Source organism: Ornithodoros turicata, chromosome 1, assembly GCF_037126465.1.
Source record: "Ornithodoros turicata isolate Travis chromosome 1, ASM3712646v1, whole genome shotgun sequence".
Lineage (NCBI taxonomy): Eukaryota > Metazoa > Arthropoda > Arachnida > Ixodida > Argasidae > Ornithodoros > Ornithodoros turicata.
In genome coordinates this window covers 143,522,066-143,534,958 of record NC_088201.1, presented here as the reverse complement: position 1 = coordinate 143,534,958, position 12,893 = coordinate 143,522,066, and the positions used below count along the sequence as shown (strand labels likewise).

At 49.1% G+C, this 12,893-nt stretch overlaps 1 protein-coding gene and 2 long non-coding RNA genes across 4 annotated transcripts in view; all 3 read right to left on the bottom strand.

Annotated features, from left to right (window-relative positions):
• Nucleotides 1–2,625: 2,625 nt before the first annotated feature.
• On the bottom strand, nucleotides 2,626–3,604 carry LOC135370326 (uncharacterized). Of its 2 annotated transcripts, none has more exons than XR_010415302.1 (7): nucleotides 3,532–3,604; nucleotides 3,401–3,473; nucleotides 3,291–3,341; nucleotides 3,160–3,232; nucleotides 3,030–3,101; nucleotides 2,769–2,971; nucleotides 2,626–2,710 (listed from the first exon to the last, which is right to left on the bottom strand). It is a non-coding gene; the product is annotated as an uncharacterized LOC135370326 (long non-coding RNA). The 2 variants fall into 2 exon arrangements; XR_010415303.1 differs by having other exon boundaries at nucleotides 3,401–3,463.
• Nucleotides 3,605–3,658: 54 nt separating this feature from the next.
• LOC135386310 (uncharacterized) overlaps nucleotides 3,659–12,893 on the bottom strand; it is a 532,914-nt gene continuing 523,679 nt past the window's right edge. Inside the window, exons 6-10 of the mRNA XM_064616150.1 lie at nucleotides 4,187–4,259; nucleotides 4,055–4,116; nucleotides 3,925–3,996; nucleotides 3,794–3,866; nucleotides 3,659–3,735 (exon numbers count right to left, since the gene is read on the bottom strand). Of these exons, the coding sequence (XP_064472220.1) occupies nucleotides 3,659–3,735; nucleotides 3,794–3,866; nucleotides 3,925–3,996; nucleotides 4,055–4,116; nucleotides 4,187–4,259 (357 nt within the window). The remainder of the gene's footprint in view (nucleotides 3,736–3,793; nucleotides 3,867–3,924; nucleotides 3,997–4,054; nucleotides 4,117–4,186; nucleotides 4,260–12,893) is intronic.
• LOC135370321 (uncharacterized) lies at nucleotides 4,748–5,081 on the bottom strand. Its single transcript, XR_010415297.1, has 3 exons — nucleotides 4,979–5,081; nucleotides 4,842–4,914; nucleotides 4,748–4,783 (listed from the first exon to the last, which is right to left on the bottom strand). It is a non-coding gene; the product is annotated as an uncharacterized LOC135370321 (long non-coding RNA).

Genomic DNA, 12,893 nt, shown 5'->3' with positions numbered 1-12,893 from the left:
GGACACATGTAGCAAAGAAGAGGTTGAAGGTCGCGTGCTTGTAGGTGGGGCGCGCAAGGCCGCAGCCTCGTGCACCCTGCCTGACAAAAAAAAAAAAATCGCTGCGCGTCTCTCAAGCAAAAATAAAAGATTGTCTCACTTGGCGTCTAAAGTAGAGACATGACGCCACCTTTTGAAAAATAATCAAGAAAATCGAAGATGGCATTTTTGAGAAAACTGAGATCCAACATTGGCAATTTTCGCCTACTATATGTGATTCTCAAGCTAATAACACAGAAATAACTGGGCTGAGAAAAATGAGCTCTATATAGCACGAAAGCTCTTTCAGTGTCCTATCGAATGGCACTAAGCTCGATGTTCTCAGAGGTTCCGTCATGAAGGAAATTGGTAACAAAATCTGGCCTTTTTGAACGTTTACGCCAAGTTTGGCACTTTTTAACAGAAAATCTGTGTCTCTCAGAATTCCGTGGGTGACTGTCGACAGTGTCTATGGTGTAGCCTATAATCACAAAAAACCTCCAGTTCCTAGACATAAAATTAGCGGTGCTAGATCACGTCAAAGTCGGTCCAGAAGAAAGCGTGCTCAAGCAGCCTCATACTTTCCCCCTCTCCTGCGCGGAAACTACTACACGCACGGGCATCGCACGTGGCGCGATTTGCGTCGTTTGAGCTGTCCTCTAACATATATTTTTTCTGGGCGAATTAAAAAATACGACTTTCACACGTTGTTCGATTTAAAATGAAACTACCCATGGGCAATTTACAATGGCCACTAAATGTAATATTCTGAAGTTACACACCTCTAATTTACACAATAAACTGAGATTGTGCAGTGCCATACCTTCAACACAGAACCACTGCATTCTGACCAGCAAACAACTCCATAAATAACCACAGCATAAGGCGCACCACTGGGAGAAGCAGGTATTCACGTGGTTCTGGTGTACCGAAGAATTATCTTAACAGCTTGAGTAGAAGGGTGATGAGGTGAGGATTACATATGCATCAAAGTTCTCCAAAGCGGGTGCCAAGGTCAACAGCAACAAAGCCATGGCCCCAGCTCCCCCCTCCCATGTATGGGTGTTGGCACGCACTTGCTGTGCTTCCATTCCAAAGGCAAGGAGCTGGAAAAAGACAGAGATGCTTAATGCATGAAGATATAATACGCAATCTCAGCTGATGCGGTGTTCTGAAGTACAGCTCACATCAAGCTGTATACTGAACAGACATGCATGCTTCACACACAAAAAAGAAACAAACTTTCCATAAGAACAAAACGCAAAACGTGCACAAAAGCATAACATAGCTGTATCCACTGCTATGAGGGTGTGACGCCACATTATGCAGAGGCCAAATACAATAATACAAACATGCTAACCGTAGGAACAGCGGGGAATTCAACCATCTCAGGGAAAAGAGGTGCAGGGATACGGGCATATATGTACGGGAGCTGCAGGGATGCCGGGGTGCGATTGCAAGTAGTAGTCAAGTAGTATTGTCATTGAAATATATATTGAAATACACCAGAGTGAGGTACACACATACTGTGAAGTCGAGGGGGAAGCTTGCCTGCATTTTCTCGACAGGTATTCAATATTGTAGAGATACTCTCTCTCTATCTCTTCTATCTATCTCTATATTCTACCTGGTGATATTCTATACGTTGCGATACTCTGTGCAATTTTGTAGTATCACAACGCACAAGTCTCTTATTCTGGGCGCGTACCTGTGAACGTGGTGAATCACTCCATCTGCACATTAATATTTTGCTATTCTAGGAACTGTATTATATAAAAATCAGACATTACGTGAGAATTCCGTCCTGCGTTGAACTGCGAAAATTCCCCAACCACTCTGCCTTTCACCTGAATGATGCAAAGGCACACCACAGTGACAAGCACAATTGAAAAACGGGGGAAGAAGAAAAAACAACTGATTTGTATGATCAAGGTCACAGTAACATGCAAGCAGACGTCACACTGTTTCAAGATCACCTAACCCTGTGCGTTTGTACGATCGACGTGTTCTCTCCTTTGCATTGTCCCACGACCATCCTAAACACGAGTGTGGCACAGCTGCTACCTGCAGTCAAATAAGTATGGTGTTCCTTCCAATATGTGTGCTTTTGTGCAGGTGGCGAGCGCCACACACACTGTAAAGAATTTCACCCTAAAAAAACGGGCAAATACAAGGAAATTTTGCTGCCAAACACTGCAATTTTTTTACGGCAGCCCGTAAAATAATTTGACCGTTTCTTTTTACGGTGGCCAGTTTTAATGACGGTCAGCTACCAGCATTTGGAACTGCCGTTTGCTGTTCCTTTTACGGTGTCCAGTTTTAATCACGCCATCTACCAGCATTTGCAACTGCCATTTGTTGTTCTTTTTTACGGTGGCCAGTTTTAATGACGGGCATCTGCCAGTATTTGGAACTGCTGTTTGCGATTTATCTTTACGGTGTCCCGTTTTGATGACGGCCATCGTGTAGTATTTGAAACTGCCATTCGCTGTTTTTTTTTTTACATTCTGCATTTGCAGGGGTTTATGAGTGGCGGGACAAATAGCGGATAACGTCCGATTCAACTATAAGAAAGGTATGCCATGCATGATAATATGTAACACATGATGACTTTGATCAAGCATAGTTTATTAACCATGTACAATGGATAATGATCACTCATGGTGGCCAGAAATCCTCTCCCTTTCAAACACTGCAAGGGAAAAAATGTGGGTGAGCGGAACAGGTAACCAGCTTACACGAGCATTCACCTTAGTCGAATAAAGAATCACGAAAAATGGAAATGCCCAGGAATGTGAACAGAAATGCTCTCCCTTTCAAACACTGCAAGGGAAAAAATATGGGTAGGCGGAACAGGTAACCAGCTTGCACGAGCACTCATCTTTCTTGAGAAACAATCCCGAAAAATGGAAATGCCCAGCAATGTGGCCAGAAGTGTTCTCCCTTTCAAACCCTGCGAGCGAAAAAATGTGGCTGAGCGGAACAGGTAACCAGCTTGCACGAGCATTCACCTTTATCGAGAACCAATCACGAAAAATGGAAATGCCCAGGAATGTGTTTAGAAGTATTCTCCCTTTCAAACCCTGTAACGGAAAAAATGTGGGTGAGCGGAACAAATAACCAGCTTGCACGAGCACACACCTTTCTCGAAGAAACAGGAACGAAAATGGGAAATGTCCAGGAATGTGGCCAGAAATGCCCTCTCTTTCAAACACTGCAAGGGGAAAAATGTGGGTGAGCGGAACAGGTAACCAGCTTGCAGGAGCACTCACCTTTCTCGAAGAAACAGGAACGAAAATGGGAAATGCCCTCTCTTTCAAACACTGCAAGGGGAAAGATGTGGGTTTGCCTGAACAGGTAACCAGCTTGCAGGAGCACTCACCTTCCTCGAACAAACAGGAACGAAAATGGGAAATGCCCAGGAATGTGGCCAGAAATGCCCTCTCTTTCAAACACTGCAAGGGGAAAAATGTGGGTGAGCGGAACAGGTAACCAGCCTGCAGGAGCACTTACCTTTCTCGAAGAAACAGGAACGAAAATGGGAAATGCCCAGGAATGTGGCCAGAAATGCCCTCTCTTTCAAACATTGCAAGGGGAAAAATGTGGGTGAGCGGAACAGGTAACCAGCTTGCAGGAGCGCTTACCTTTCTCGAAGAAACAGGAACGAAAATGGGAAATGCCCAGGAATGTGGCCAGAAATGCCCTCTTTTTCAAACACTGCAAGGGGAAAAATGTGGGTTAGCGGAACAGGTAACCAGCTTGCAGGAGCACTTACTTTTCTCGAAGAAACAGGAACGAAAATGGGAAATGCCCAGGAACGTGGCCAGAAATGCCCTCTTTTTCAAACACTGCTAGGGGAAAAATGTGGGTTAGCGGAACAGGTAACCAGCTTGCAGCAGCACTCACCTTTCTCGAGAAACAATCACGAAAAATGGAAATGCCGAGGAATGTGGCCAGAAGTGTTCTCCCTTTCAAACCCTGCGAGCGAAAAAATGTGGGTGAGCGGAACAGCTAACCAGCTTGCACGAGCACTCACCTTTATCGAGAAACAATCACGAAAAATGGAAATGCCCAGGAATGTGGCCAGAAGTGTTCTCCCTTTCAAACCATGTAACGAAAAAAAAATGTGGGTGAGCGGAACAGGTAACCAGCTTGCACGAGCACACACCTTTCTCGAACAAACAAGAACGAAAATGGGAAATGAACAGGAATGTGGCCAGAAATGTCCTCACTTTCAAACACTGCAAGGGGAAAAATGTGGGTGAGCGGAACAGGTAACCAGCTTGCAGGAGCACTTACCTTTCTCGAAGAAACAGGAACGAAAATGGGAAATGCCCAGGAATGTGGCCAGAAATGCCCTCTCTTTCAAACACTGCAAGGGGAAAAATGTGGGTGAGCGGAACAGGTAACCAGCTTGCAGGAGCACTTACCTTTCTCGAAGAAACAGGAACGAAAATGGGAAATGCCCAGGAATGTGGCCAGAAATGCCCTCTCTTTCAAACACTGCAAGGGGAAAAATGTGGGTGAGCGGAACAGGTAACCAGCTTGCAGGAGCACTTACCTTTCTCGAATAAACAGGAACGAAAATGGGAAATGCCCAGGAATGTGGCCAGAAATGCCCTCTCTTTCAAACACTGCAAGGGGAAAAATGTGGGTGAGCGGAACAGGTAACCAGCTTGCAGGAGCACTTACCTTTCTCAAAGAAATAGGAACGAAAATGGGAAATGCCCAGGAATGTGGCCAGAAATGCCCTCTCTTTCAAACACTGCAAGGGGAAAAATGTGGGTGAGCGGAACAGGTAACCAGCTTGCAGGAGCACACACCTCTCTCGAAAAAACAAGAACGAAAATTGGAAATGCCCAGGAATGTGGCCAGAAATGCCCTCTCTTTCAAACACTGCAAGGGGAAAAAGAAAAATGTGGTTGAGCGGAACAGGTAACCAGCTTGCAGGAGCACTTACCTTTGAAGGAGACAAGACAACCTTCATGGTGCGAGAGCTAACAAGAAGTGGTTTAATGACATATGATCTGGTGGAAGGCTCTGCAGCTCGCGCCAGTTGAATATGATCGCGCCAGGTGAATATGATCGTGGTGACGATGGTGCTACAGTTGCCCCCCTCCCTAGCGAATGGGCGAAGACCATGAGTGAAATTGACACAGTTTAGGCGCCCATGAGACCCGCAGACTGCGCTTGTCGGGCTTCAAGGGGGGGGCTGGCAGGGGAAAAGTCATCGGTCTTCAGAAGGTTGACGTCGGTTGATGGCGGCGACTCTGTGTAGGCCGGCTTGAGCCTATCGATGCAGATCTCCTCTGCTTTCGCGTTGATGCGGATCGTGAAATGCTTCGGAGCGCGAGCGATGACGAGGTAGGGACCGTTGTATGGGGGCTGCAAGGGTTTCCGAACGGCGTCGACGCGCACAAAGACGTGCGTGCACGTGGAGAGGTCCGGATGGACGTACACCTTGGTGGCGGAGCCCAGGCGCGTGGGTGCGGGACGGACATCGGCGAAGGCATCGCGAAGGCGGGAGACATAGTCCGTGGGATCGGGAATGGTCCCGGTGGGATGTGGTGCGAAGAATTCGCCTGGAAGCCGCAAGGTCGTTCCATAGACCAGTTGGGCTGAGGTGCAACCCAAGTCGGGTTTGAAAACGGACCGGAGTCCAAGGAGTATCACCGGCAAGGCTTCCGTCCAGGCGGTGGGGTTGACGTGGGCCTTCAATGCGGCCTTGAGGTGGCGGTGGAATCGCTCCACGAGGCCGTTGGATGACGGATGGTAGGCGGTCGTGCTGATACGTTGCGCGCCGAGGAGCGTGGCGAGGGCGGCAAACAGAGATGACTCGAATTGCCTTCCTCGGTCTGTCGTTATGGTGGAGGGTACCCCGAAACGTGAAATCCAGGTGGTCACGAATGCCGCCGCCACTGTGGCAGCGGTGATATCCGGGATGGGTGTTGCCTCCGGCCACCGGGTGAAGCGGTCGATGGCTGTTAAGAGATAACGTTGACCTTGAGAGGGTGGTAGGGGGCCGACGATGTCTAAGTGGATCTTGTCGAACCGTGAGTCAGGCGGGAGGAAGGCGGCCACGGGTGCGTGGGTGTGACGATGAATTTTAGCTCGTTGACATTGGAGACAGCAGCGCGTCCATTGCTTGATGTGGGCGTGCATGCGTGGCCACACGTAGCGGGCAGCGATGAGCTTCTGTGTGGCCCGTACTCCAGGATGGGACAATGTGTGGAGCATGTCAAACACTTGCCGACGCAGGACGACTGGTACGAACGGGCGCGGTGGTCCAAGCGACACGTCGCAAGCTACGGCCGTTGCCGCGCCGGGGAGGAGCAAGTCTTCAAAGCGAAGTCCAGATCGTGCATCAGCACGGAGCTTGGCCAATTCCTCGTCCGTGCGTTGCTGGTCAGCCAACGCGTCCAGTGTGAAACTGGTACCGAGCGGCGGGTGCACGACCTGAGAGAGTGTGTCGACACGGCTGAGGGCATCGGCTGCCGTGTTGTCTTTGCCGCTAAGATGCCTGATGTCAGTTGAAAACTCAGAGACGTAAGAGAGCTGACGAACTTCCCGAGGGGCATAGTTGTTACCGGAGGATACAAAGGCATAGGTGAGCGGCTTGTGGTCCGTGAAGATGGTGAACATGCGGCCTTCAAGGAAATGGCGAAAATGCTTCACCGCGAGATAGACTGCTAGGAGCTCGCGGGAAAATGTGCTGTAACGCACTTCCCTGTCCTTCAGCTTGCGGGAGAAGAATGCGAGTGGTTGCCATTGGCCGGAGACGTGCTGCTGGAGGACTGCGCCGACGGCAGACGCTGAAGCGTCTACCAGTAGGCTGGTCGGGGCGCCGTGGATAGGATGGGCTAGGAGGGTAGCAGTGGCCAAGTCACGTTTAATCTTCTCGAAGGCATTAAGAGCGACTTGCGTCCAGGTGAGTAGGGCGGTACGGCTTTTGGTGGTAGCAAGCAACGATTCCAAAGGGATGAGAGTTGTTGCACAGTCAGGAACGAACCGCCTGTAAAAGTTAACAAGCCCAAGGAATTCTCGAAGCTTGCGTGCAGACGAAGGTTGTGGGAAGTCCTGGACCGCTTGAACCTTTGAGGGAAGTGGGGTAATGCCGGAGCTGGTGATGAGGTGACCGAGGAACTCCAGCGTCTCCACCCCGAATTCGCTCTTGGCGGCATTGACGACGATACCGAAGTCGGTGAGGCGAGTAAAGAGCGCGCGAAGATGGGCGGCATGCTCTTGCGGGGTGGAACTTGCGATCAGCAGGTCGTCAATGTAGGCAAACACAAATGGAAGACCTCTGATGATGGAGTCGATGAACCGCTGGAAAGTTTGCGCTGCGTTTCGCAAGCCAAAAGGCATTCGCCGAAACTGAAACAGTCCAAACGGGGTGGTGATGGCGGTCTTCTGCACGTCTTCGGGCGCTACCGGTATTTGATGGTATGCGCGTACCAGATCGACCTTCGAGAAAATTTTAGCGCCGTGCAGGTGGCTGGTGAAATCCTGTACGTGAGGAATCGGGTATCGGTCTGGGACTGTGCCGCGGTTGAGGGCTCTGTAATCTCCACATGGCCGCCAGTCGCCAGTCTTCTTGGGGACCATGTGGAGAGCGGATGACCAGTTACTGGATGAAGGTTCGATGATGCCGAGGTCGAGCATGTGCTCGAACTCAGCTCTGGCCACCTTGAGTTTCTCCGGAGCGAGGCGGCGTGGGCGGACGTGGACAGGTGGGCCGGTGGTGACGATGTGATGGACCACGTCGTGCTGGACAGGCAGTTTCCAGTTTGGCGGCTGGGTGAGCGCCGGGAATTCTTGCAAAATGGCCTCGTATTCTGTCGTCGGCTCCGACTTGCGGAGTCCTGACCGGCGATGACGGAATGTCCCAGCGGGCAGATGGACGTGGCCTCACACTAGGACGGTGCCGGTAGAACTGTGCCCTGCACCATAAGATTGGTAGTGGTATCAATCAACCTGCGATGGCTCATGTCCACGAGAAGGCCGAAGTGCGCCAAAAAGTCCGCTCCGATTATGGCGTGCGGGACCTGCGCAATGGTGAACACCCAGCGAAAAGCGCGGCGAAGACCAAGGTCGAGGGTCACAAGCTTTTCGCCGTAAGTGGTAATGGGCGTGGTGTTGACAGCGAGTAAGGTGCTGGTGGGAGCACGGTGGTGCACATCCATGGTAGAAGCAGGAAGGACAGACACTTCTGCGCCAGTGTCCACGAGGAAGCGCACGCCGGAGGAGCGGTCAGGGATGAAAAACAGACGTGGACGACTGGATGCGCCGTCAGCAAAGCTGGTCGCCGTCAGTTGCTGACTGCCCCGTTTCCCGGGTAGGTGCAGGGAGGCTGGCAGTTGCGTGCACTGGCTCCGAAAGTCTGGTGGTACCAGCACTCGCCTGGGTTGGGGGACGGTGAGCGGTTGGAGGGGCTGCGGCGCCGACTGCTTCGACGAGGACTACGATGCCTGGGTGTTGTGGAGCGGCGGTTGAAACGTAAAGTCGAAACCATGTCGGTCAGCCGCGCGACCTCGTCACGAAGGATCTGGAAGTCTGACATCGTTGGAGTGGCCGAAAGTGGGGAAACCGCGTGGGGTTGCGATGATACCGCAGAAATGGTTGGCGGTGCGATGTCCATTATCTTATCAGCCATCTCGGCCAGGGCTTCGAGGGAGACTGCGGTGGAGGTCGTTAGAATCATGCGCACAGTGTTCGGGAGCCGCTGCAAAAATAGCTCGCGCAAGATGGAATCGTCCAGTGCTGAAGCGCGGTCGCCCAAGAGTTGTTGCATTCGTCGGAGCAGCTGGGACGGCCTTCTGTCACCGAGGACTTCAGCGGTGAGGAGTTGCCTCAGGCGCTCCTGTTCAGACGCGGTGGTGCGCCGGGTCAGAGCTGTCTTGAGGGCGTCGTACGGGTGGTCTGCAGGAGGCACGGTGATAATGTCACGCACCTCAGCTGCTTCATTAGGTCCGAGGGCGCCGACAACGTGGTAAAATTTGGTTAGCTGGGTGGTAACACCTCGGAGTATGAATTGCGCCTCGATGTTAGCGAACCAAAGAATGGGGTCGGCGGGCCAGAACGGGGGAATCTTGATGGAAACTGCGTTAAGGCCTGGCGATGGCGTTGCCGGTGGAAGGGATTCCTGCCCGAGAAGTCCTGTAGGGTTGGCCTGCGGAGCGGTCATGGTTGCGGCTCGGTCAGATCACGTTCGGGTCACCAATATGAAGGAGACAAGACAACCTTCATGGTGCGAGAGCTAACAAGAAGTGGTTTAATGACATATGATCTGGTGGAAGGCTCTGCAGCTCGCGCCAGTTGAATATGATTGCGCCAGGTGAATATGATCGTGGTGACGATGGTGCTACACCTTTCTCGAAGAAACAGGAACGAAAATGGGAAATGCCCAGGAATGTGGCCAGAAATGCCCTCTCTTTCAAACACGGCAAGGGGGAAATTGTGGGTGAGCGGAACAGGTAACCAGCTTGCAGGAGCACACACCTCTCTCGAAAAAACAAGAACGAAAATTGGAAATCCCCAGGAATGTGGCCAGAAATGCCCTGCCTTTGAAACATTGCGATGGACCACCCTGTGGCGCTCTGCAATACAGTGAAGGCTACATAGGTACAAACAGCACAATGGGTTCATTTATACTCACCTTAAGACATCAGACATGCCATTCAAAACTTGACAGTTTCTCTCCAAGTCTGAGCACCTTTTTATTCACAGGTGTTCTTTGCCGCTTGTGTGTTTTGGAGCCCCTATCTGGGTTTATTCCAAAAAATGTTCTGCAAAGCGTGTTAAGACAAACAGAAATGACGTACAGAGGCTAATAGAAGGCAACCTGTAACGTACCGCTGGAGGTATTCTAGGAACGCTTGGGTTTCTTCTGCATGGACAAGGTTTAGAAAATAGTGTAGCGCAAAGAAGACACCAACAGCTGTTATGAACTCGGGTGTATGGTCTATGACCACTTTGTTATCCACGGTAACCATGAAGGAAGCTGCACACCAAGGTGAGTCACCTGTAAAGTGATATGCAAAAACAATTCTGATAGAACAATCCTAGATCCTTATGGGCTATCTCATAAAACCAGACAGAATAATTAAGGTTATCCAGCAACCCACCTCTGCTGAAAATGTATGTGCTGGAAATTTCCTGGACAACAAAACACATGCTTAGTTCAATTAACAACTATATTAACCCTGTTGGGTATTACCCTAGACGTGTCCTTTAAAAAAAAAGCTATGGCAATGAGAATCATGCTAGGTCCATGTTATTTCTCTTTATAAAGTACAGGTGCATCTCACCAAGAGCAATAGTCCTGGGCGAGGGTGGAAGTTCAGAACGCTCAATGTCACGGGTTGTAAGGAACTCCTGGAACGAATCATTGAGGTTAAACATTGTTTTGCTATGTGCGGTAAGAACGCATTACTAGAGCTGTGGGAATAGCAAAAATTCAGAGTCGAATCAGATTGGAATAATTAAACGACCAACTGCATAATATTTTATATCACACATAACATTTCATGTTGTTGTGTCTGTTGGATTAAGTGCTGCATGTGACAGACTAACTGTTGCAGTGAGGATTATATAATAAGTCAATCATGATGAACTAGCACTGCAGCACGAGGACGGACAGTGATTGCATTTCTCCTCATACACTTGCAGTCCAGTAACACTGCTTAGCATGTAAAGTATGCCTAACCTAGCACTCGCATGTTGTGAAGCATGTAGCTGACTTCGAAAATGGTGCCAAGCAAAGGTGCTACAGCTCATTTTTGTCATATTTCAAAAATATTTTACGAAATTTACATGAATTTTACGAAATTTACATTTACATTTACCACATTTTTTTACGACAAAGCGCATTGTCCTCATGTTGATGAAGGGCCCAAACTGAAGAATGAGACGGGGATAATGAAGTAAGTAGTGGTGTTTTGGTAGAAGCGGACGTGACTCAAAAAGCACCTTCCTGTCACACAGGTATTCCTCTATCAGAACCTGAAGGTATGCTACAGTGCCCTTTTGTAAAGATGGCGAACAAACAATGTCCACTATCATCCGTAATTTCAGCATTGCGCACCAGGTGGGATCCTCAAAATCCTGCACATATTGAGCCATAGAAAGAGGTAATAGTCGAAGTAAAGTCCAGGTAGGCGCACCCGTTCCTCCAATTTTTTTCCCATGCTCAGACAGCTCATAGGGTTTGCTGAGTGCGTCTGAGCCCTTGTACTTGAAATTTGCTATTATGTAGTTCAGTTTTCCATATGAAATCCAATTGTTAACCCTGACAAAATGCTGTATGTAGAGTGCAAGGTCAGAAGCAACTACACCTTCGAAAAGATCATACCCCAAACATGGAGGAAGTCCTGGTCCACACACATGAAAAACTAAATTATTGAAGCAGCTGTTGCTTTTTACACATTCAACCACACTGTAGCTAGCTTCAGCTTCCAAGGCTGTAACTTTGTGTGGTACGCTGAGCACCAAGTCTGTCTGCGTGACCCTCAAAGTTATCACGGGTGATGTTGCAAAAACGACAAAAATTCACTGGCTTGCTGAAATTCTCAACGAATCCGCCAATGCTGTGTTGTCGAAGATTGTCACCGATGATGCAAAAGAGTGTAGTTTTGATTTTTACATTTACTAAGGTGATACCGTTTTCTTCCAGATCCTTTATATCAGCCAAAAGTTTTGCAAAAACTTTATCAGGTCCAAAGTCTTTCATGTGGTTCTCCCTGAAGAGAAGCGTGAGCTGCAGATGATCACGTGTGGACCTCTGATGTTTCAAGAAGTTGCCAAGGGTGAAATACACACCGACTAGTTTATGTTTCTTTCTTGTTGGCCCCAAAGGCCACCACACTAATTGGGGGAATCTAACTTGTGTCCACACCACCCTGCATGTTTCCGGATACTCGTCGTCATAAAAAATAGATAGAAATAAAGTGGAGAGAAGCAGTTTAGTAGAACATCAACGACCCCATGTTCCCGGCCACTGACCATCGTTGGGGCGATGGAGCACAGAGGCAGGTGACTACATAGTTGCAAAGAATCACACCAGGTGGCGCCACCGTCCTCCTTGTGACCACCAGTTCTGGACATCCTGGGACGTCAGGTGTGACGGCATCATTGCATGTCTGCGTAGGATAGGACAGCTCTGGACAAACAGGAGAAGAACACTCATAATCGAGACAGAGGAATGGAAACTGCTCTGAAAGCAAGAGTAAAATATGCTAGCAAGGGACACCACCCAGTAAACCACTAATATCCCTAGGATATCCTACAATGTCGTGAACGTCCTGAATATCTGGACATCCATGTGATATCTGTGGGACATCCCAGGACAACAATCGCGTTTCGGTTTACCTAGTAAATAACATATGTCCCAGGTACGTCTGTAGGATATCACGCTTTGGATGTTTCAAAGTAAGCAGCCTGCAGATCCCAGGGGTATCCGTGCAAGATCCAGTATATACCAAAGTTTGGGAACGGACTGAACGTCAGTGGGACGGTCACAAGCAAAAACTTCTGTGAAGCTCAACCAAGTAAAATCGTTATATATCTATCGTTCGCGTTCTGCTGGCCGTGCAACGTGTTTATCTGTGCGTAACTCCCGAAAAACATCAGAGGAATTCGATCACTTTTGCACCTCCATTCAGCAGGTAATCACATTATGGACAATAGCCTGAATTGAAAACACAATATTAGATTGGGAAGGAATGCCAGAAACGTTATTGGTTATGCCTTGAATCTGTAGGTACACGAGTTAACTGCAAACACGCACCCCCTCATCGATACAAATGACTTACACCCCAATGTCTTATAATAAACGTGCACCAAATTTGTATTTCAGTATATGCTCCGGCCATTTCGGC